The sequence below is a fragment of the Stegostoma tigrinum genome, chromosome 28, assembly GCF_030684315.1.
Source record: "Stegostoma tigrinum isolate sSteTig4 chromosome 28, sSteTig4.hap1, whole genome shotgun sequence".
Taxonomy (NCBI): domain Eukaryota; kingdom Metazoa; phylum Chordata; class Chondrichthyes; order Orectolobiformes; family Stegostomatidae; genus Stegostoma; species Stegostoma tigrinum.
The window spans coordinates 27799687-27820836 of record NC_081381.1 but is presented as its reverse complement, the minus strand read 5'-3'; the positions used below and the strand labels follow the sequence as shown (position 1 = coordinate 27820836).

The following is a 21150-nucleotide window of genomic DNA, read 5'->3' as shown; positions in this document are numbered from 1 at the left end:
CAGAGAAACCAGACTGTGTGAAAACACCCTAGGAGCAGTTACAAGAAAAAAGATCAGGCGTATGTCTTGGACTTAGAAGGGGAGAGATGCAGTGATTGGAATGACGTCAGACAGGTTGACCTCATAGAATATGAGTTCCATGATTGGGGCTGTTAACTTGGTCCAGTCAGGGAGCCGTGGCTGACAGATATTGACAGAAGTGTCAGAGGTTCTGCTCACTCTAGGAGCCAGCTCTGTGTTAGCTGGGTCAGTGTCATGTATTGTGCTCGTACCGGTCTCTGTGGAGTTATTTCACTGCGCTCACACCTAACCTGAGACATTGCCAGGTCTGAAACCAAATAGACCGAGGGCATGCTTATGTATCCAGTCTGGGACAAAGACCTTTCCTCAGACTCAGACCTGTACAGGGGCTTGATCATTCGGCCCTAGTCAAGAGTCTGCTCACAGCTAGCCAGAGACAGCGATCTTTCACTCAGATCAGTAGGGCCCTCTCCTCAGACTTTGACTGTGATTGTGGCCTGCACCAACCCCAGTTCTTGTCACCATGCTGTCAATAAACCAACATGACCCAATTTGGATTGGAAATAGTGAACCACAAGGGCCCAATTCTCACAGTTGGTTCGCTGTCAATGTGATTATTTAACCAGTTCGCTTTCACTCGGGCTTCTGTGAACAGAGCAAATGTGGTTTTCAGATCGACCTAAGAATAGACTTAGGGGTTAGCGCAATGAGGTTTCACCCGTTTAATGACCGTAAGTAATAAACTCTGGGATTTATGATTTTGAAACAAATTGATGTCTCTGAGTGCAACTATTTGAGTCCAAAATACTCCAGCAGTCATTTCCGTGAGAAAGGGAGACCCGTGGAGTATTTATGGTTCTGTAGCTTAGCCCAATAACTTCAGCCTGCTCTGCATCCTGCCAGATATGAAAACAGGTCACTTTCAAAGGAGTTACAAGGTTCAGTACTTGCGTTGCCTGGAGATAAGAATTCTGCCTGGTCTCCCTATTTTAAACCTGTGATTACTGCTTTGATTTGATTCCCTACATCAACATTGAATCACTTAAATCACAAGCCGATCCCCATCGAAAGGTAAACGCAATAAGACAAGTTAAACGAACCGGCCTTTTGAGAAAGCTTCCCGTGTTTATGAGTGGTTCACATGGTTGTGTATAAATCATTGTCAGAGCACACTGTTGCAAAATTTACAGACTTCAGGGAGGCAAAATGGACAGAAAAAGCCCGACCAAGCTTTGAGTGCATTGCGGCCTTACCTTCACCAGCCAGAAATTAATGGGATAAAGTTGTACTTTGTGAAACTCAATGGAAAAATTAAAAATGAATCTAAGCCATAGAAATTATTTTGCCAGTTTTACATGATACCAAAGACTCCAACAGCAACCTCAACTATGTTTAAAATTGTTTCTCTAGTTCCTGCTTCTTAATCAACCTTGATAACTCACCCCAATGCAGATCCACACCCAGCCGCTCCTCCTGGTTCCCATACCAGTCCCCATGGTACTGAGCTCCAGCTTCGGCCTTGAGCTGATTCTCAAAATCTAAGTGAAGCCGTTTGTCAGTTCGGCACGCAAACACACTCAGAACACCAGCTTTCTGATAAAAGTGGCTTTTTCATATTCATAAGAGATTGTGAAACAGGCAGTGGGTGAAGGGGAGGAGACAGGAACAGGCAGAGCCACAGAGATGTCTAAAAAGACCAGAAACTCTGACACAGAGAGGGAGAGAAAGAATGGAGACAGCCCATGGTAATGACGGACTGAGAGAAGCAGAGACACTGACAGATAAAAATAGAAAGACTGAGATGGGGATAGGTAGAGTGATGAAGTTAGTGCCTGACAGCAGATAAACAGGAGAAAACACACACACAAACACAGAGAGGAGAAACAGAGACTGCAACAGTCAATCAGGAGAAATGAGAGAAGGAAATTTTGAGAAATGAACAGCTACAGAGATAGGGGAAAGTGTAAGAGAAACTCAGACATTGGAAGAGAAAGAGACAAGAATATGGAAAGGGGAGAGAAATAGAAGGAGTTGGAGAGAGACAGAGAGAGATACATTTAGACAGTAGTGACAGACTTTATAATAGGAGGCAGTGAAAATGGTTGGTGTTGAGGATGATGAGTAGAGTTCAACACAAAATGCAATGGCCAGTATACAAACACAAAATAAACACAAAAGCTTAATAAATATGAAACTTTATACATTATTAAGGGGAATAAACAATATTGCAGGTTTAAGGGAAGCAAACAGCAACTGCACATCAACAAGAGGAAATGTTCTCCACTATCCAAGTCCTTTTTGTCTTCACCATGTTCAGGGGTTAACAGTTTGGTGAGGGGGCTTTCATTTTTGGAGCGGCTCAGTACACAAGCGGGAAGCTGACAGTGGGAGATTCTTAGAATAACTGAGAGTTTGAAATCTGCGTGGAGAAGTTTCCTCGTGTGGGTTCGGACAGTGATTGAGACCATGTGCAAATCCACACAGGTGTGAACATGCCACTGGGTGGTTCGTGAACCCTGGCTGGATTTCCCATTGCCTAACACCGGGGGAGTGGGGGGACGGGGCAGGGGCTGCGTGCTCACCGAGGATTGCGAATCAGCCCCCTAACATTTCGCCCACCCTCAGGCCACCCAGCTCAGATCAGCTAACTCACCACAGACTGACAATGAAGCCAGCCACGTAGTACCTGACATGATGCCCTGTGCAGTTTCAATCAGCTGCATCAGTATCTCTTTCTCCATTGGAGTGGGGACACTGGCTCGCTCCTTGGTCTCTGCCAACCCCATGACCAATGGACAGACCAATATGCTCACAGTTAACAAAGTCGCATGCTGGCCCGTGCCATTCTTTACTCAGACATGTGGCTTCTCTGGAAGCAAGTGAGGAGTGGGATGAGGGAGAGACTCTTGGGGACAACAGAGTGGAGGAGAGAGGACAGGAGACAGTAGTAGAGAGGGGAGGAAAGTCAAGAGGGAAGAAGATGAGGAGTAAGGACAGGGAGAAGAGAAGGAAGCTGGAGAAAACAGGGAGCTTAGAGAGATCAACAAAAGGAGAGGAAAGAGATGGAAACAGAGAAAGGACTCAAACTTTCGGTTCCTTTTCATTGCCGCATACAACAGGCAGCCCAGACACCGCTGGTAGCTGGATGTTGTTTTATACATTAAAATGTTACGGTGCATTTTTAATTCTCATAAGAGTGAATGTTGGGACAGGTCACCAGCTTGACACACACATTCATCACTCCCACAGCTCTACATCCACGTTCATTCATTGCCTGCTCTCCACACCGATTCTGTAACAGGTCCACAAGCATTGACAGAACTCTCAGCTCCTTTCTGAGCATGTGCAGGAATGCTCCATGGATCATGATGGTGGTGCCTCAGAAGGTCAAAGTTCACGTTCCATGCCTTTCCATCCATTTGAGTTCCAGCCAAGCCCCATTGCTCATGCCCAATGCAAGGCTACACTTCCCTGTTAATGGAGCAAAGAGATTGTTCAGAATAAATTAGAACAGCTCAATATTACACAGTTAAAAATGAGACATTTGCAGGGTTATATGGAAAGAGCCGTAGAACAGGACCAATTACCCAGAAGGTTCAGTGAATCAACAGATGCTCAATGGGTCATATTGTCCCTTTTGGTGCTGTAAGTTTATAACATGCTTCTGTCCCAGCTTATAACATAACATCTTCAGAAGAATAAGCAGGATGGAAGGCACTTACAACAGGAAAGGGGGCTGGCAAGAAGAAGGTGTGGGGAGAGGAAAAGGCAGGAGTGACCCCTGCATGGAGGAAGACACATTGAGAAGAAGGGATGGCATTTAGACCTGGTGGCAGTGGAGGGCAGAGTGTGAGAGGCATCTGTGGGGAGAGGGGGATATCTGGGGAGGGGTTGGAAAGAGCACCTGGGAAGGGGGTGTTGAAACCTGGGGAGGGTGATATCTCTGAGGGGAAGAGAGGGAGACAGAGGGACAGGACAACCGACTGGAGGGCCGAAGCCCCATGTCAATATAGGAGAAGAGAAAAAGAGATGGTGGGGGGGTGTTGGATGAAAACACCTGTTGGAGGGAGAACATGGAGTTCAAAGACACATCTGGGGGTAGACAATTGAGGAACAAGATATTTTGTTTGCGTGTGTGCGTGTATGTTTGTGTGTGTGTGTTTTTGTGTGTTGGTGTCTGTCTCTGTGTGTATGTCTCTGTGTGTCTGTGTGTGCCTGTCTGTGTTTGTGAGCCTGTGTGTGTGTGTGTACTTTTGTGTGTCAATATGTGTGTGTGTGTTTTTGCGTGTTGGTGTCTGTCTCTGTGTGTATGTCTCTGTGTGTCTGTGTGTGTACATGTGTGTGTATGTGCATCTGTTTGTGTTTATGTATGTTGGTGTCTGTCTCTGCATGTGACTGCGTGCGTGCATGTGTGTGTCGATGTCTGTATGTGCGTGTGTGTTTTTGTATGTTGTGGTGTGTGTGTGTGTGTTTTTGTGTGTTGGTGTCTGTCTCTGTGTGTATGTTTCTGCGTGTCTGTGTGTGCCTGTCTGTGTTCGTGAGCCTCTGTGTGTGTGTGCTTTTGTGTGTCAATATGTGTGTGCGTGTGTGTTTTTGTGTGTTGTGGTGTGTGTGTGTGTCCATCTGTCTGTCTGTGTTGGGGAGGGACAGAGAAAAGAGGGGAGATTTCTGCAGGGGAAGATGCAGACACTGAATGATGGGAGTAGATGTCAGAGTAGGTGGGTGACTTATATCAGGGGAATATGAACCAGAGTGACATGTGAAAGATACTCAGGAATGGAGAATGATATCCAAGGCATGGGGATGGTGACAGGAGCAAGTTGGTGGGAGCTAACATACTGCAGGGGTGAGGCTCAATGTATGGTTAAAGAGAAAAGACAGCTTTTTGGACAAAGGCACCAGTGCATGCAGGGAGAAAGACAATTTGGGCACGGGTTGGGGAAAACACTTTAGGGAGGCGAGTGTTTAGTGGGAGGCCTGCTGGTTGGTTTGCTTATTACTATGTTTGCTGTTGTGCTTGCTCAGCCACATGATATAGCCTCTGCTCACGATACTCTCCAGCTGATGTCAGAAAGGTTTGTGTCAGATGATTACGATCTCCAATGAGAAAGAATCTAACCATCTGCACATGACCTTTAATGGCATTGATATCAGTGTCATGCAGCCATACAGCACAGAAACAACCCCTTCGGTCCAACTCATCCATGCTAGCCAAGTTTCACACTTAACTTGTCTCTTTTGACTGTATATGGCCCATTTCCCTCTGAACCTTTCCTATTCATGTACTTGTCCAAATGTCTTTTAAATGTCATAACTGTTCCTGCATCTACCACTTCCTGTGGCAGTTCATTCCACATATGAACCACTCTCTGTGTGAAAAAGTTGATCTTTCTCATCTGACCGTAAAAATATGCCTCCTAGCTTTGAACTCCCCCACTCTGGGGAAATGACCTTTGCTATTCACCTCATGTATGCCCCTCATGATTTTATAAATCTCTATAAGGTCCCCCTCAACCTCCTAAATTCCAGTGAAAATTGTCCCAGTCTATCCACCCTCTCCTCATAACTCAAATCTTCCAGTCCCGGTAACATCTATGTAAATCTTTCCTGCACCTCTCCAAAGTAATAATATTCATCCTACAGCAGCATGACCAGAACTTCACACAGTACTCCAGAAATGGCCTCACCTCAACATGATGTGCCAACTCCTATACTCAATAGTCTGAGCAATGAAGGCAAGTGTGCCAAATGCCTTCTTAACCATCCTGTCTATTCTTGATGCAACTTTCAAAGAACCAAATATTACCCATGCCCCTAGCATTAACTGTATAAGTCCTGCCCTTGTTCACTTTACTAAAATGCAATACCATACATTTATCTAAATTAAATTCCATTTGCTACATCTCAGCCCTCAGGCCCAATTGATAAAGATCCCATTGTAATCATGGATTACCTTCTGTACTGTTAACTATGCTACCAATTTTTCTGTCATCTGCAACCTTCCTAACCATGCTTCTTAACTTCTCATCAAATCATTGATATAAATGACAAATAAAAGTGGACCCAGCACCAGTCCCTGCGGTACACCGCTGGTCACAGGCATCCAGTAACTTCTCATCTTCAAGATATGAGGAGTCAGCTATCAACCAGAAGCTTAGCTGGACCGGCATTCTGCAATGAGTGACTCATCTCCAGACTGTCCAAAGCTTTGGTCCACTATCCATAAGACAAGGTCAGGAAAATGACTGAATACTTTCCACTGCCTGGATGCGTTCGGCTCCAACAGTACTCATGGAAACTTGGTAGTTTTGGGAAAAAGCAATCTGCTTGATCAGTACACCATCTGCCATCTTCACTGTCAGTGCACAGTTTTGCAATGTGTACATCTACAAGAGGCGCTGCAGCAATTCACCATGCCTTCTTTAGCAACACTTCCCAAATAAGACCATAAGACCAAGAGACATAGGCACAGAGGTAGACCATTCAGCCATCACGTCTGTTCCACCATTCACTGGCCTGCCTTATCCCCATACTAGTTTCCTTACTGAGAGATACATTTCTATCTCAGCCATTTTCTACAGTCCTTTGTGGTAAAGAATTCCACAGATTCATCACCCTCTAAAAGAAAAGAATTCCATCTCATCTCTGTCTTAAATAGGTGGGGCCTTAATCTGAAATAATGCTCTCTGGTTCCAGGCTCTTCCACAAGAAGAAATGCCTCTTGGCTTCCACTCTATCAAGAGCCACCCCCCACCCCCCACCAAACCCTGACACCCCCCACCCCGGAAATCTTCAAGACTTCAGACTTTTATATACCGTTCCCTTTGAAATAAAGGTCAAACTTTCCATTTGCCTCCTCAAGTACCTGTTGAATCTGTATGCAAACCTTATGTGATTCATACATGAGGGCCCTGAATCCTTTCTTCTGTAGGTTTCTGCAGTCATTCTTTAATTTAAATATTCAGCCCTTCTATTTTTCCTGCCAAAATGCGAAGCCTCACATTTCCCCAGAGGGGAATGATTTAAAAGTGACCCAAGGGGCAACTTTTTCACACAGAGAGTAGTGCGAGTATGGAATGAGCTGCCAGAGGAAGTGGTGGAGGTGGTTAAAATTACAATATTTAAAAGACACCTGGATGAATACATGAATATGAAATACTTACAGGGATATGGTCCAAACACAGGCAAATGGGACTAGTTCAGTTTAGGAAATCAGGTCAATCTGGACAAGTTGGGCCGAAGGGCCTGTTTCCATTCTGTATTACCCCATCCCAAGTCTCTTTTTGCCCATTCACTTAACTTGTTTATATCCCTCTATAGACCTTTGCTGTCTTCCTCCCCACTTCCCTCCCACTGATTTTTGTATCAACCTCAAAGTTTATTTTCTTCATCAAAGCCATGAATATTAATTATAATACTCGCAGTCCCAGCACTGATGCTAATGGCAATCTATTACCTACCATTTAGCCATCCCGAAAACGTCTCTTTTATCCGACTCTGGCTTCTAAATAGTTAGCGAATCCCCAAATGCCAGGGGGTCTTATCAACATGTGGTACCTGATCAAACATCAGTTGGAACCTGTGACCTCTGACACCCAGAAGGACAAGAGCAGATACATGGGAGTACTGGCACCTGCAGGTTTCCCTGCCAGTCACAGACAACCTTGACCTGGATATATATTACCGCCGTTCAGTGTCGCTGGGTCAAAATCCTGGAACCCACTCCCTAAAAGCACAGTGTGGTGGTGGTGGTGGTGGGGGGTGGGGGGGGGGGGGAGGGGGAGGGGGTGGGGGTGCTTATATCGCGTGAACTCAGCAGTTCAAGAAGGTGGCTCACCATCAGCTGGAGGGAAATTAGGGACCAGAAGCAGTTACTGGTCTTGCCCGTGACACCCACAGCCTATGAACGAACGTGTATTTAAATTAAAATCACCAAGGAAATGCTGAAATTTAACAATGATAAGATTGCCATGGCTTTGCTCTCTGGCACCTAACACAGCAGCAGTCCAAGTATGAGCGCTCGTACAGTCAGCTTGTACAGACTGTTTGACACTGAAGGCTCCACTTATGTCCCTGTGCTCATTGCTCATTTTCCAGCAGCCATCCCTAGCTTGTTATCCATTGGGCTGCTCACTCCTTTTGGAGTGACCCAGGGGCACTGAGGCCAACTATGTTCCCAATTCTCAGGGGAGATGGATGCACTGATGGATCGGGGATTGGAAAGGATTCGTCTGGTTTACAGGGTTTAATACCTACAAACACTGGCATGAGAGAGCAGACACAGTACTTGGAAAGAGGACTTACTGAGTGTCCACAGGAATAAAAGAAATTCAGTGATATTGCACCCCCCCCTCCCCACTTCAGCTCCTGTTACCTTTATCCCCATTCCCAGCCCTTTCTCACCACCACCCCATTCCACCTCTCTCCCCATTGCTTCCTCAGCTGTAAGCTCCCACTCAAACTCCGTCTCCAGACTCCTTCCACCCCTCAGCCCCTCAGCAGACAGTGACGTACGATGCAGTCAGTGTGGAGTTTAGCAGCAGGCTGGTCCGCATTCTGTACAGTTCGGCCAGGGTCAGTTTGCGATGCTGCCCAGCTTGAGGGCCCGACATTGTCCGTTTGGAAAGTTCCGATGGACTGCTGCCGCTCAGCTGCCCGCCGGCCTGGCCGGGAGGGTCCATGAGCTGTTCGTCTGTACCAGACAGAGAGTTACACTCAGTCTCTGTGTCGGAGGGTGACAACGCATGGGGCTCAGAGCCTGGCTCCAAACGTGGTGCATCTACAGAGGGTGCCGCACAGTTCAGCTCCCCCTCCTCAGACAGCTCACTGTCACTGGTGTCCACAGCCCTCCCGAGGGAGCTGGGGCTTGGGCCCGTCCTCCGTTGTTGAGCCTCTGCCCGTCTGAGAACTTCCATCACTTTGGTGGTTGTGGAGGAATAAGGAGCGGGGAGCATGGTCTGACTGGTGCAGAGCTGGAATGTTCCTCCTTCAGTGGGCACACAGAGTTTAGTCAGGCTCCTACTCAGGGGTGACTGACTCTGTACACAGGGTTCTGGGGAAATGAGCTGGTGAAGGTTGGTCTCTGACTTTGATTTGAGGTTATTGAGTTTGAGAGACAGGGGCTGCTCCAGGCTCTGGCAGTGAGCTGGCGGTGAGGCTGGTCTCTGTCGGGGAGTCAACGCGCCATCATCATCATCATCATCATCATCATCATCATCATCATCATCCACGGACTCCTGCCGCTGCCGCTCAAACTCTGGCATGGAGCTCGGCGACAAGGTGCCGTAAGCGCTGTCCACGGAGGCCGAGCGGGAGGCGTCAGTCTTCAGCAGCTGGCCTCTGGTGCTGGGAATCGAGAGGCCAGAGGGGGTGACCCCACAGTGGCTTGGGGGGCTGGAGGAGCCTGTACTCTGGAATGAGGCATCGTCTGACTGAGAGGTGGCTCTTTCTGTGTCAGGCGAGGAGAGATCTTCATTCACATCAATCATTACCGCAACTCTCTCTGGCACACGGTCTGGATGACTGCAAGCAACAGAGAAATGGATAAATAAAACAAGGAAGAGACAGCACCAGAGAGAGACAGAGAGAGATGGAATAAGAGACAGAAAGAGAGATGGGGCAAGAGAGAAATGGGGTGAGAGAGAGATGGGGCCAGAGAGATACAGAGATGGAAAGATGGGGCAAGACGGATAGAGAGACAGAAAAGGATGGGGCAAGAGAGAAATGTGTGAGAGAGAGATGGGGCAACAGAGACACAGAGACGGAAAGAGGGATGGGGGAAGAGAGAAATGGGGTGTGTGAAAGAGAGAAAAATGGGGCAAGAGAGATACAGAGAGAGGGACAGGACAAGATAAAGATGGGGGAAGAGAGCGAGTTGGGGAAAAAGAGAGAGAGGGTGAGAGAGAGAGACAGGGAAAGAGAGAGATGGAGAGATGGGGTAAAGACAGTCCAAGAGATAGGCAAGGAGAAAGATAGAGATGGGGAAAGAGAAATGGGGCAAGACAGCGAAAGAGAGAGGGACGAGAGAGAGAGAAACTTGGGGGAGAAAAGAGTGATGGAGAAAGAGAGAAAGTGATAGGGAAAGAATGAGAGAGAAATGGGGAAAGAGAGAGGGTGATGAGGAAAGAGAGAGGGTGATGGGGAAAGAGAGGGTGATGGGGAAAGAGAGAGGGTGATGGGGAAATAGAGAGGGTGATGGGGAAACAGAGGCACAAGGATAAAAGAGACAGGCTAAGAAAGAGAGAGAAAGTTGCTGAAAAAGAGAAGATTGACAATCAGAGAAAAGTGGGTGGAAGGGAGAATCAAGGATGGGAGAAAAGGAAGAGGGGGGAAAGGGCATCAGAGAGCGAGAGACAGAGAGATGAACAAAGAAAGAGGGAGAGAGAGATAAGACAGACAGAAAGTGGGCAGGAAACATGTATAACTTTCAGGATCATGAATACAATTTCATTAATTAAGACAGTTCTATTTCTGTTGTTGACAGTCTTAAAATTGGTGAATTTTAAAGCTTAAGTTGGAAAAAGGTAACTTCAACAGTGAGATCAGGAATTACATAGAAATGGAGACTTGAAGGGAGCGTCAGAATCCGCAATCATTTGAGAAATCAGTCGGGGAGCGTGTGAGGAGATAGTGGGATGACATAAATGACACCTTCCTGTACTGGAGTGTGATGGGAATTACTGAGGTCAGACACAGCCTGAAGGGTAAGCTCATCTGAGAGTGAGCCGATCTCAGTAACAACCTGAGGAAGGGGGCTGAGATAAGTTTCCGTACTTACACGTTCTCTGAATCAAGTATGGTGTCAGTGTACGTGTGTAGAAGAGGTGGTGACTGGGCTGATGAGATCCCACTCTCCACGTCTTCTTCATTAGGTAGCTGACTCTGTCTCTGCGCAGTCTCCAGGTGCCGTAATCTCTCCAGAAGATTCTAGTTTGTTCAATAAAATGGAGGTGTGTTAGATCAGCCGCTTTAAATGGATGGTCAGGCACATGTGCAAGATTTGTTCAATGTTTTGTTGTTACTTTAAGATGTTGAACACTCAGCCTTGTGAATGTCAAAGGTCAATCTATGTAACTGCTCACTGGCCTTTACCGACACTTCAATACACAGGACAAGTGTATGTGGTGATGAGCTGTCGTGAGGTTCCCACATAGCTGTAGTACACCGGTGACCCACTCTCTGTTTGATTTGCATCAGTGTATACTCAGGAATTGAATCCCCTCACCACACCGCGCCTCCCCCCCCCGCCCCACCCCCTGCAGGTAGAGCTCCTCCCTATCAGTCGCCCATTACCTGAGCATTGAATATGGCCTCAATCCATGCTCTGGACTGCGCAGTCACACTGGCCTGAAAGGTAAAGGCACCGACAGCACTGCGGAACTCATTCAGGTAAATCAGCAGGAAGGAGCCTAGGAATTGGTGTTGTTAAACATGAGAAATAGAAAACAGAAACAGAGACGCATGCTCTAAATGTGTCCTGAAACACACATGTTTTTGTAACTGAAGATGTTGGGATGGATTCTGATGACAAGCAAAAATATTCAGCTCCATTCCTTGGTTGCTGAAGCAGCCTAGGCCCACATTCATTGAGATGTGCTTGACATTCATGCTTGGGCTGATGTGTAACAAGTAAGATTCAGATTGCACTAGTGTCAGACACTGACCTCCCCATGGAGAAAGAGTCTATTCACCACTTTGCAATGGCATCAGCATTGTTCAGTCTCCCACTGCCGAGAAACTTAACTGCTGCATCGATATTATGTGTGCAAGAGCAGGTTGGATATTGGATATTATTTTGCAAACAATTCCTCCGTGACTTCCCAAAGCTTTCCCTGGATCTACAAGGTACAAGAAAGGACTATGATGGAATACTCTGAGTTTTGGTGAAACTCACCGGGATCTCTCAGTTCCCTGCAAATTATTTTATCCACTAACAATGGTTGACGGATTACTTTAGTCTTCTCTATCTTCTTCACTGGTTTGGTGATAAGGAAAATATCCGTGAAGAGGAAACAGTAAACATCCATCTGTAACAGAAAGTGATTGTGGAGTAAACGTCGGGGATGATCCCACCCAACAGCGTGCAGACAGAGACACCAAGGGACCAAACGCATGACAAGTCTGGATGCTAAGAAATTCAGAAACCCGGTGACTGTTTACAGGAATCCCACACGCTGCGAGACCAGACACTGATAAACGCACAGACAGAAATACAGGACAGTGAGAAACCCCGACACTGAGAAATTGCACTGAGAAACACAGAAACTGAGAAACTGGACCAAAAAACCCAGAGACCGAGAAACTGGACCTGGAAAACCCAGAGACCGTGAAACCCAGAGACTGAGAAACTGGACCGAGAAACTGAGAAATTAGACCAATAAACCCACAGTCCAAGAAATTGGATATTGATAAAGGTAGAGAACCAAAATATAGGACAGTGAGAAGCCTAGAGACTGAGAAACTGAACTGAGAAACCCAGAGACTGAAAACTGAACCAAGAAACCCACAGACTGAGAAAAATTGGACATTAAGAAACCCAGTGAGTAAACATTGAGAAACCCAGAGACCAAAAAAAACAAAGCACTGCTGTGGAACTTCTTGTACGCAGTGAACACTGAGGGCAGCCAGCAATTCAGCATTCAGACAATAAACACAAACACAGCAACCAAGGGGAGATGGTTGAAAAGATAATTTGTGGCCAAGCATTTTGACCATAGACTCACCCAAGTCCCTCCAATGCTCTTAACCCCTCAGTTTCTCTCAAGTGTTGGCTCACCTTACTGTCTTTTCCTTCTTTCATTCTCAGGCTTCCCTCGAGCAGCAGTTGCCGAGTATGGTCAGGTGAAGTACCGAGCATCGGAGCCATCAGGTCTAAGTGGCAGAACTCCTTCAGTGCCTAACACAGCAAAAAGCCCTGTTAGAACCTGGCTGCTTTGCTGACAAAGATGACAAAGACTCTGATTGACTTGTGACCGCTGCTCGCATGCTATATCAGAACCTGGCAGTCTAGACACATTCACAGCAGAAGTTCTGGGCTCCCCTGCAATGTCATCATATTCTCTCAGAAGTGGCTAATAATAATTTCAGTAAATTAATGGATGTTAAAAGGACTCAATGTATATATTTGTTGCAAGAGCTTCTCTTGAGATTTGAGAGCTATGTTTTGATTTTCAGGGGTTACTTTTTGGTTTTCAGGGATCCTTTATCAATGTCTAACTCCGTCATGAGGAGACGCAGTCATTTAGTAACAGTGCCCCTGCACTTGTGTTGACATATGGGTGATTTGGACACCTTGAAAAACAGAATTAGAAGTATTCCTCAATATCCCTAACAATTATCACTGCTCCTTACACATAAAGCCTGAACACTCAGAGAAGACACAAATCTCATAGATACTACTGCATTTAAATCAACAAACGTCAACAGGCAGAAGTTGGCAATAAATGATATTTTGAAAAAAAATGTCTGACACACTGTAATGCACCAAAATCCATTGCCAACACATGCTATCTGCAGATTGATGGGGATCGTACCTAAACTGTTACGTTTCTCTCAAACAGTCACTGCATTTCAAATAATTCATAAAATGCAAATCACTTTGAGATGTGCTAATTCATGAATGCAAATCTTTTTGAATATGTTTAATGAACATTAAATTATACAATTGACACAGTGTTCATCACAATTACATCCAAGTCATTTTCTCCCATATAATAGCTCCTAAACTTCTGCAACTTTAACCTGGAGATTCCACATCAAGTTGCAAGGAAATCGTTATCTCAGTCTTCTTGTACCCAGTTAGCTAAGTACTTCTGAACTGGAATTTTAAAATTGTATTTCCCTGATATAGTCCATCACTCCTTTCAGAACCTCCCTATCATTTGCAGCCCCACATACCACATTTCAAACCCCCAATACCCTTTCTAGCCCCTCTCCTGACTTTATAAACTGTCACCCCTCCTATGCTGCTTCTTTTTTTTTCATTTTGCAACTCTTCGACCTTGTCCTCACATTGCAGCACTTTACCCCTACCTTTGTGCAGGGCCTTTTCCACAACACTTCTACCTGTCCCCTTCCTCATCCACAGCTCTGTTCCCTAATCATTTCCCCCTCTGCAGCTCTCCTTTCTCGACTTTGCAGCCTCTGTAAACCCACAGGTCCCAGGCCAGACTCCCCAGCCTTTGGCCTTGCTCCCTTGTGACAGCCTTGCTTCCTATTCTGGCCCCTGTTTCGTCAGTACTGCCACTCACGCTGTTCCTCTAATCAGAGGCTAGTTGTCTCCCACCTTTGCTCCTGACAGGTTCATTATTAACTTATGTGAGCAGCTCTACACCATTTTCTTCTATTTTAATTATGAGGATGACTGCTCTCGGACTGGTCACTCTGTGAGAAGATCATCAATATAATTTGAGGATTCTGGAGGCAGGTTTGCATGCAATCCCCACGAATTTTGAGGCCTGGTTTGTGCATCTGTATCTCTGAATTTATCTGCTTCACTACCCCATTTAGATACTTAGTCTTTTCAAAAAGTAAGTGGCCTGCTGATGCTGTCGACTGAACTGAACTCCCTCACGCGTATCTAACGTTCAAATTCAATTGGCAATAGCTGTACCCATCACCTTGTGTATTGTTCTAGTTCTCAGAATTGCCCAACTTCTGTGTGATTCAATTCCCAAGTCTACATCATTTATGCAAATGGTGAACAATACAGATCCTTGTACTGATTGCGGAACTCCATGCCCCTGAACTCTGCCAGTCAATGACTATCTCCACTAAGAGAAACGCCAACCATCGCTCCATGATGGCACTACAATTGCTGAATTCCCCCACTATCAACCTCTTGGGGGTCACCATTAACTAGACACTGTAAATGTACTGCGGCTACAAAGTCAAGCTCAAGATTCTGTAGCGCGTAACTCTGTCCCTTTTTCCCCAATGTCTGTCCACCTATGAGGCACAAGTCAAGAGAGTGGTGAAATGCTCTCCACTGGTCTGGATGAGTGCAGTTCCAACAACACTCAAGGACCTTGGTACCATCCAGGGCAGAGAGGCTGACTTGACTGCCATCCCATCTTTCCCAGCAATGCACAGTGTTGCAGTGTGTAACACCTACAAGATGCACTGCAGCACCTCGCCAATGCTCCATTGACTGTGCCTTCCAAGCCCATAACCTGTAATATCAGAAGGACAAGGATAGGAGATACAGGGAACACTATCACCTGCAAACTCCTCACAAAATCACAACCCATCCTGACTTCAAACTAAATCACTGTGACTTTATTAAGTCTGAGTCAAAATCTTGGAACTGCTTCCTAACAGCATTGTGTGAGTCCATACACTTCAAGGATTGCAGTGGTTCAAGAGGACAGCTCACCACTAACTTTCCCAAAGATAACAAGGAGTGGGCAATAAATGCCAGCCTAACCAGTGAAGCCGAATTCCCAAGTACAAATTTAAAAAATCAGTAAAGTATCCTTTCAATACTAGAGATAGCTAAGGGGATCAATGGGGCCTGTACTCAGCCATTTTAATACTCGGGAAATTGTGAATTACAAAATTATCATTGTATGTTTTTTGCTCTAAGCTGAAGAAAGAATGTACGGAGCCAACAGAGTAAGACTCTGACAAGGCTGGTTGAAGCTTGTGATTTGCTCCTATTCCGACTTTTTAATGATAAACCAGACTTAGTCCTATACCAAGTTATGGGAAAGGATGGTTTACTCTGACCTTTAACCTTTGCAGAAGGGAAAGGTAACTTGCTTCATGAAACATCTAAAGGCTTCACTGCCCCCCACCATGGCTCACTCTCTCTCATGCCTCAGTATTTCTCTATGTCCCCCTGTTTTCATTACTCTCTCTCACCTCTCTGTGCTTCAATTTCCTGCCAACTGCCTCGCTTACCTTTTCCACTTCATCTGAGCTCCCATCTACCACCTCATAAGAATCAATACGATTGATAATCTCTGCCAGTTTCTGTTGCTCCTGCCGCTGATGCATTCGGGAATTCACATGCGCGATGAAACTCTCAACGGAACTGACCTGGAGATGAAAGAACGATTCGTGTTAAGGTCCAAAGAGACAGCCCAAATGAATCACAGGTCTCAGAGCCATTGGATGGGCTCAGAGTGTTTGACCAAGTCAAATACCAGCTACTATGGATAGATAAGGATTACCATCTATAGAGACAAGACTGGGTCCAAGCTAGTATCCACAAACCACAGCAGGACCATAATTGGCAATGTGACCATGGGTGAAGGCATGACAGAGCAAGACAATTATCAAAGGGGTGAGTACTAGAGGGCAATGATAAGCATGACTGACAGGCACAGCCTGACCTAGAGCATGGATCCGACAAACAATGTGTGCAAAAATGGCACCATGAGTGAAACCAATAGAATGAAGCGTGTACATCATGTGATAATGATCATGAGTGAATGAGCGTGGCTGACTGTGGCCAACAGCATGAGTAGGATCAACTGGGTGTCAGTGACTGTGACTACAAGGTGTACGTACCATGCAAACGATGGCATCCCTGGCGTGAGAATCGTCAGTTTTTTTGAGGATAGACTTGAGAAGCAGCGGATACTTGGTGAGTCGTTGATGAGGTTTTACCAACATGTCACTGAGCTTGAGGCGGTTACACTGTTTATGAGTCTCTGCCCACTGCAAATGAACACAAAAGTAATTAGACAGGGGGAGCACACTGCCTCATTCTCAGTGCTACTCTGTTAACCTCTCTGCCTCTGGATACTATCTCTTTCTGTAGCCTCGACAGCAAATCTGTGAAACCCTCCCCGTCCACTCCCTATCCTATCACTTGGAGCAGGGAGAGGTGGCTGGATGACACTGACCGTTATATAGACCCTGAAGAGTTCGTTGTCACGGAGAAGGTTTCTCATGTATTCCATGCAGCTCTCCTCCTCCATGCAGTATTGGATATAAGGCTTAAAGTGCACATCAAACTGTGAAGAGTGAAGGGAAGAAACAAATAATTAATACAGACGTTGTCTAGCATGTGAGCGCTAACAGTGTGCGCTATTTGTGCAAATTATAACCAAACAAGGAGATTCCCTTTAGGTTTGGCTAACTGGGGCCTAGTTTTGATGTTGAGACTAATCTCAGAGAGAAATTTAGAGTTGATTAAAATGCGCAGCTTCTGGGCTTTTGCACATGGAAGGCCACTCTGGTTCTATGAGTAATGGGTCTTCCCATTTCTTTTCAATCTCACTGTCCTCCTTCTCTACAGAGCCCTCATTATTGGCCTTCACCTACAGCACTGCATTGTCCATGTTGACAGCAGGAAGGCCAGGCAGTGAATATTGTCGCACCAACAGATGGTGTATTGCTGCAGCTTGTGCGTGTCTCAGATGGTGGGATGTAGAACTGTAGGTACACAGTAGCTTAGCAATGGCTTGTCCCACCAGCATTGAGACACTTTGAGAGAGACACAGTCAACTGCATCTTATTGCTCACCATAGTCCAGCAGATGTACCACCAGCTCCTGATGAGTACTGAACGCATCTAACTGCACCAGCCCAACCCTACCATCCGCCGTCAGCCTGTATGTCACATGTGACTTACTGTCTTGAATCCCTTGTGCAAATAGATGGGGTTGAGTAGTGCTTTGCTTTCCCTGGATGCTTGCAACATTGGAGTCATCACCTCTTGCCACAGCTTCTGGTGCAGTTGGATAATCTCCTGCACGTTACAGAACAGTTTCTTCGGCTCCACCTGCATGGCACCATGGGTAAAGTTAGTTCTCAGTATTTCACATTCAATAATCAAATGCTCACATCTGTGTACAGACAATCACTAGAGTCTGTGTACAGACGATAACTCGGGCCACAGTACTGGTAACCACCAACAAGTGAACAGGCGAACACCAAGGCTGAAGTACAGGCAAACACCAAGGGTCAGTGTACAGGCCAACACCAGGATCAATCGAGTCAAACATCAGAGCCTATGTACAAGCACACATCAGGCCCAGTGCACTGGCACATGCCAGCATTAGTATACAGACAAACACCAAAGCCAATATACAAGTAAACATTAGGACAATGCAATGATAATAACCAGACCTTGTACACAGGCAAACATAAACACCTATGTACACATAATATCCAGGGATGGAATACAGGCGATAACCAGGGCCAGAGTATAGGCAATACCATGGTTTAGCTACATTTCCAGGAAATGTTGCATCCTGGGAAGGTGATCTTGCTCCATATACATTGTTCACTATCAACAAAAGTGATGAACTTTTTGGTTTGATCAATGTGAAAGAAGACAGCCTCACCTCAGTCAGCAGACCCGATTCTTGCAGGTTTATCAGGCAGCACAGGAAAAGCTAGAAGTGAGGAGACTCAAAGTGAGAGACATGCATTGTCTAAGCAATGACATCCAGTTCAGGCCAGCACTGAGCTCACAGGAAACCTCATGCAAAAATCATTCATATTGATGGATTGGTGAACGGGAAATTAGTGAATCCCAGGGGGACTCAGCACTTCATGAGGGGAGGGGGAAGTTGTACCCCGGGAGAGTCAGCACCTTCAGGAGGGGAGGAGGAGCTGTACCCCGGGAGAGTCAGCACCTTCAGGAGGGGAGGAGGAGCTGTACCCCGGGAGAGTCAGCACCTTCAGGAGGGGAGGGGAAGTTGTACCCCGGGAGCGTCACCACCTTCAGGAGGGGAGGGGAAGTTGTACCCCGGGAGAGTCAGCACCTTCAGGAGGGGAGGGGGTGTTGTACCCCGGGAGAGTCAGCACCTTCAGGAGGGGAGGAGGAGCTGTACCCCGGGAGAGTCAGCACCTTCAGGAGGGGAGGAGGAGCTGTACCCCAGGAGAGTCAGCACCTTCAGGAGGGGAGGGGAAGTTGTACCCCGGGAGAGTCAGCACCTTCAGGAGGGGGGGAGGAGCTGTACCCCAGGAGAGTCAGCACCTTCAGGAGGGGAGGGGAAGTTGTACCCCGGGAGAGTCAGCACCTTCAGGAGTGGAGGGGGAGCTGAACCCCAGGGAGAGTCAGCACCTTCAGGAGGGGAGGGGGAGCTGTACCCCAGGGAGAGTCAACACCTTCAGGAGGGGAGGGGGAGTTGTACCCCAGGGAGAGTCAGCACCTTCAGGAGGGGAGGGGGAGCTGTACCCCGGGAGAGTCAGCACCTTCAGGAGGGGAGGGGGAGTTGTACCCCAGGGAGAGTCAGCACCTTCAGGAGTGGAGGGGGAGCTGTACCCCAGGGAGAGTCAGCACCTTCAAGGGGAGGGGGAGCTGTACCCCAGTGAGAGTCAGCACCTTTAGGAGGGGAGGGGGAGCTGTACCTCGGGGAGAGTCAGCACCGTCAGGAAGGGAGGGGGAGCTGTACCCCGGGAGAGTCAACACCTTCAGGAGGGGAGGGGGAGTTGTACCCCGGGAGAGTCAACACCTTCAGGAGGGGAGGGGGAGCTGTACCCTGGGGAGAGTCAGCACCTTCAGGAGGGGGGGAGGAGCTGTATCGTGGCAAGAGTCAGCACCTTCAAGAGTAAGTATGACCTGAGTTTCTCTGCTATATTGCGACTCCAGAACCCCAGAAATGTTAGTGATTCTTAACTGCCCTCTGACATAATCTCATAAAGCCCTCTGCTGAAGTGCTTTTAAGGCACAGGCAACAAGTACTGGCTTTGCAGTGACAACCCCTTCCATTGAAATAATACATTAAAAAATTCAAAAAGATGAGCTTTCGATTGAATTGAGAGTTTCACCCAAACAGACCATTGATGATGTGCTTTTTGTGTGTATGAGGTAGATCGATAGATCACAAAGTGATGATCTGTCCAGTTAGGACCATAAGCACAACCTCATACCACTTACAATGGACAAGGGACTGAGCAATGGCTGACGACAGTAATTTTACAGAATCAGGCAGTTTCACTTCGTTATCCACTGACCCCTGGGGTACTCTACCCGTGTGCCAATAGGAGGGCAGGACAGAGACTCACATCTGTGATAACACGCAGCTTCTTCATGTAGGCAACCTCTGTGTTCAGCAGCTCCCAGAGGGCCTCCTGTTGATGGCATTGCTTCCGAGTCAGTTTCTGTTCAAGAGAAGAAGACACAGGAAGGTGGTGAAATTGCAGTGCCTAAGCAACCTCAGCTCCCTTTTCTAAATTTCCCCCATGACTGCTGGCCATCTGCATTCCCCTGGCACATAGGGATGTTACTCAGAGGAGCTTGGGTATGAGAGGTTCACGTGGGTGTGGAGGCAGCTTGGCTACAGAAGGTATCAATGCAGGACATCAGTTTTCCTAATCTGCTCCCATTAATACCAACCTCATAATCAGGCTCCTTCTATTAAAATCGCCTAAATATCTCTATAATCAGGCTCCATCCATCAATACTGCTGCCTGTTGGGCTCCCTCCACACACCCTGGCTCTCCGGACACATCACCCTCAAACTCAGGATGACTGACAAAATAACACAACATAACTGGGCATGTCCCTATAAATACCACCACAATTCCTGAGGTCCCCAGATAAATAACCATGTAAACCCACTCTCCCCATCATACTTGGAATTGTCCATTTCTTTAGCCCCCATTTTGTCCAAATACCCATGCTCCCATATCCTTTGAGGAACAACTCTCCTTTATGAATTCACTTTACTCCCTTTTGAACTCAACACTGAATTCATTAATTTCAGACTGTAATCACTGTGTTCATCATCTCAGATAACATTTCCTGGTAATGACTTTGCTGTTGCCATTTCCACTTCCTCTGGACCCATCTTTTATTTCTTTTCTCACCCACTTTTGCTTTCCACAATCAGCTCTTTTGTTACTTAATTACCGTAAGACCATAAGAAATAGGAAGGGAAGTAGGCCATTCCACCACTTGATTCCACCATTCACTAGGATCATGGCTGACCTGACATTGCTCATATCCACTTTTTCTGCATTTTCCCCGTGACCCTCAATTGTCTTCCTGGTCAAAGTTGCCCTTCCCTCCACTTTATTACACACTTTCCTTTCTCTTCATTCCCTTTCCCTTGCTTGAGGCATAAGATATCTCAGCACGGTGGCCCAGTGGTTAGGACTGTAGTCTCAAGGTGCCAGGGACCCGAGTTTGATACCACCCTCGGACAACTGTCTGTGCGGAGTTTGCACA

General features: G+C 46.7%; 2 protein-coding genes across 7 annotated transcripts in view; both read right to left on the bottom strand.

The window, feature by feature from the left end:
• The window catches only part of LOC125466638 (tumor necrosis factor receptor superfamily member 25-like), a 28237-nt gene extending 26160 nt beyond the window's left edge, over positions 1-2077 (bottom strand). Inside the window, exon 1 of the mRNA XM_048561430.2 lies at positions 1464-2077. Within this exon, the coding sequence (XP_048417387.1) occupies positions 1464-1517 (54 nt within the window). The 5' untranslated portion in view covers positions 1518-2077. The remainder of the gene's footprint in view (positions 1-1463) is intronic.
• A 123-nt stretch (positions 2078-2200) lies between these two features.
• The window catches only part of LOC125466637 (pleckstrin homology domain-containing family G member 5), a 119715-nt gene continuing 100765 nt past the window's right edge, over positions 2201-21150 (bottom strand). For all 6 annotated transcript variants that reach the window (XM_059655610.1, XM_048561429.2, XM_059655611.1 and 3 more), the window contains 12 exons: positions 19986-20081; positions 18317-18367; positions 17602-17751; positions 16872-16982; positions 16534-16683; positions 15922-16059; positions 12797-12916; positions 11915-12047; positions 11314-11429; positions 10799-10947; positions 8536-9543; positions 2201-3492 (listed from right to left, as the gene is read on the bottom strand). In XM_059655610.1, the coding sequence (XP_059511593.1) occupies positions 3483-3492; positions 8536-9543; positions 10799-10947; positions 11314-11429; positions 11915-12047; positions 12797-12916; positions 15922-16059; positions 16534-16683; positions 16872-16982; positions 17602-17751; positions 18317-18367; positions 19986-20081 (2232 nt within the window). In that variant the 3' untranslated portion in view covers positions 2201-3482. The remainder of the gene's footprint in view (positions 3493-8535; positions 9544-10798; positions 10948-11313; positions 11430-11914; positions 12048-12796; positions 12917-15921; positions 16060-16533; positions 16684-16871; positions 16983-17601; positions 17752-18316; positions 18368-19985; positions 20082-21150) is intronic.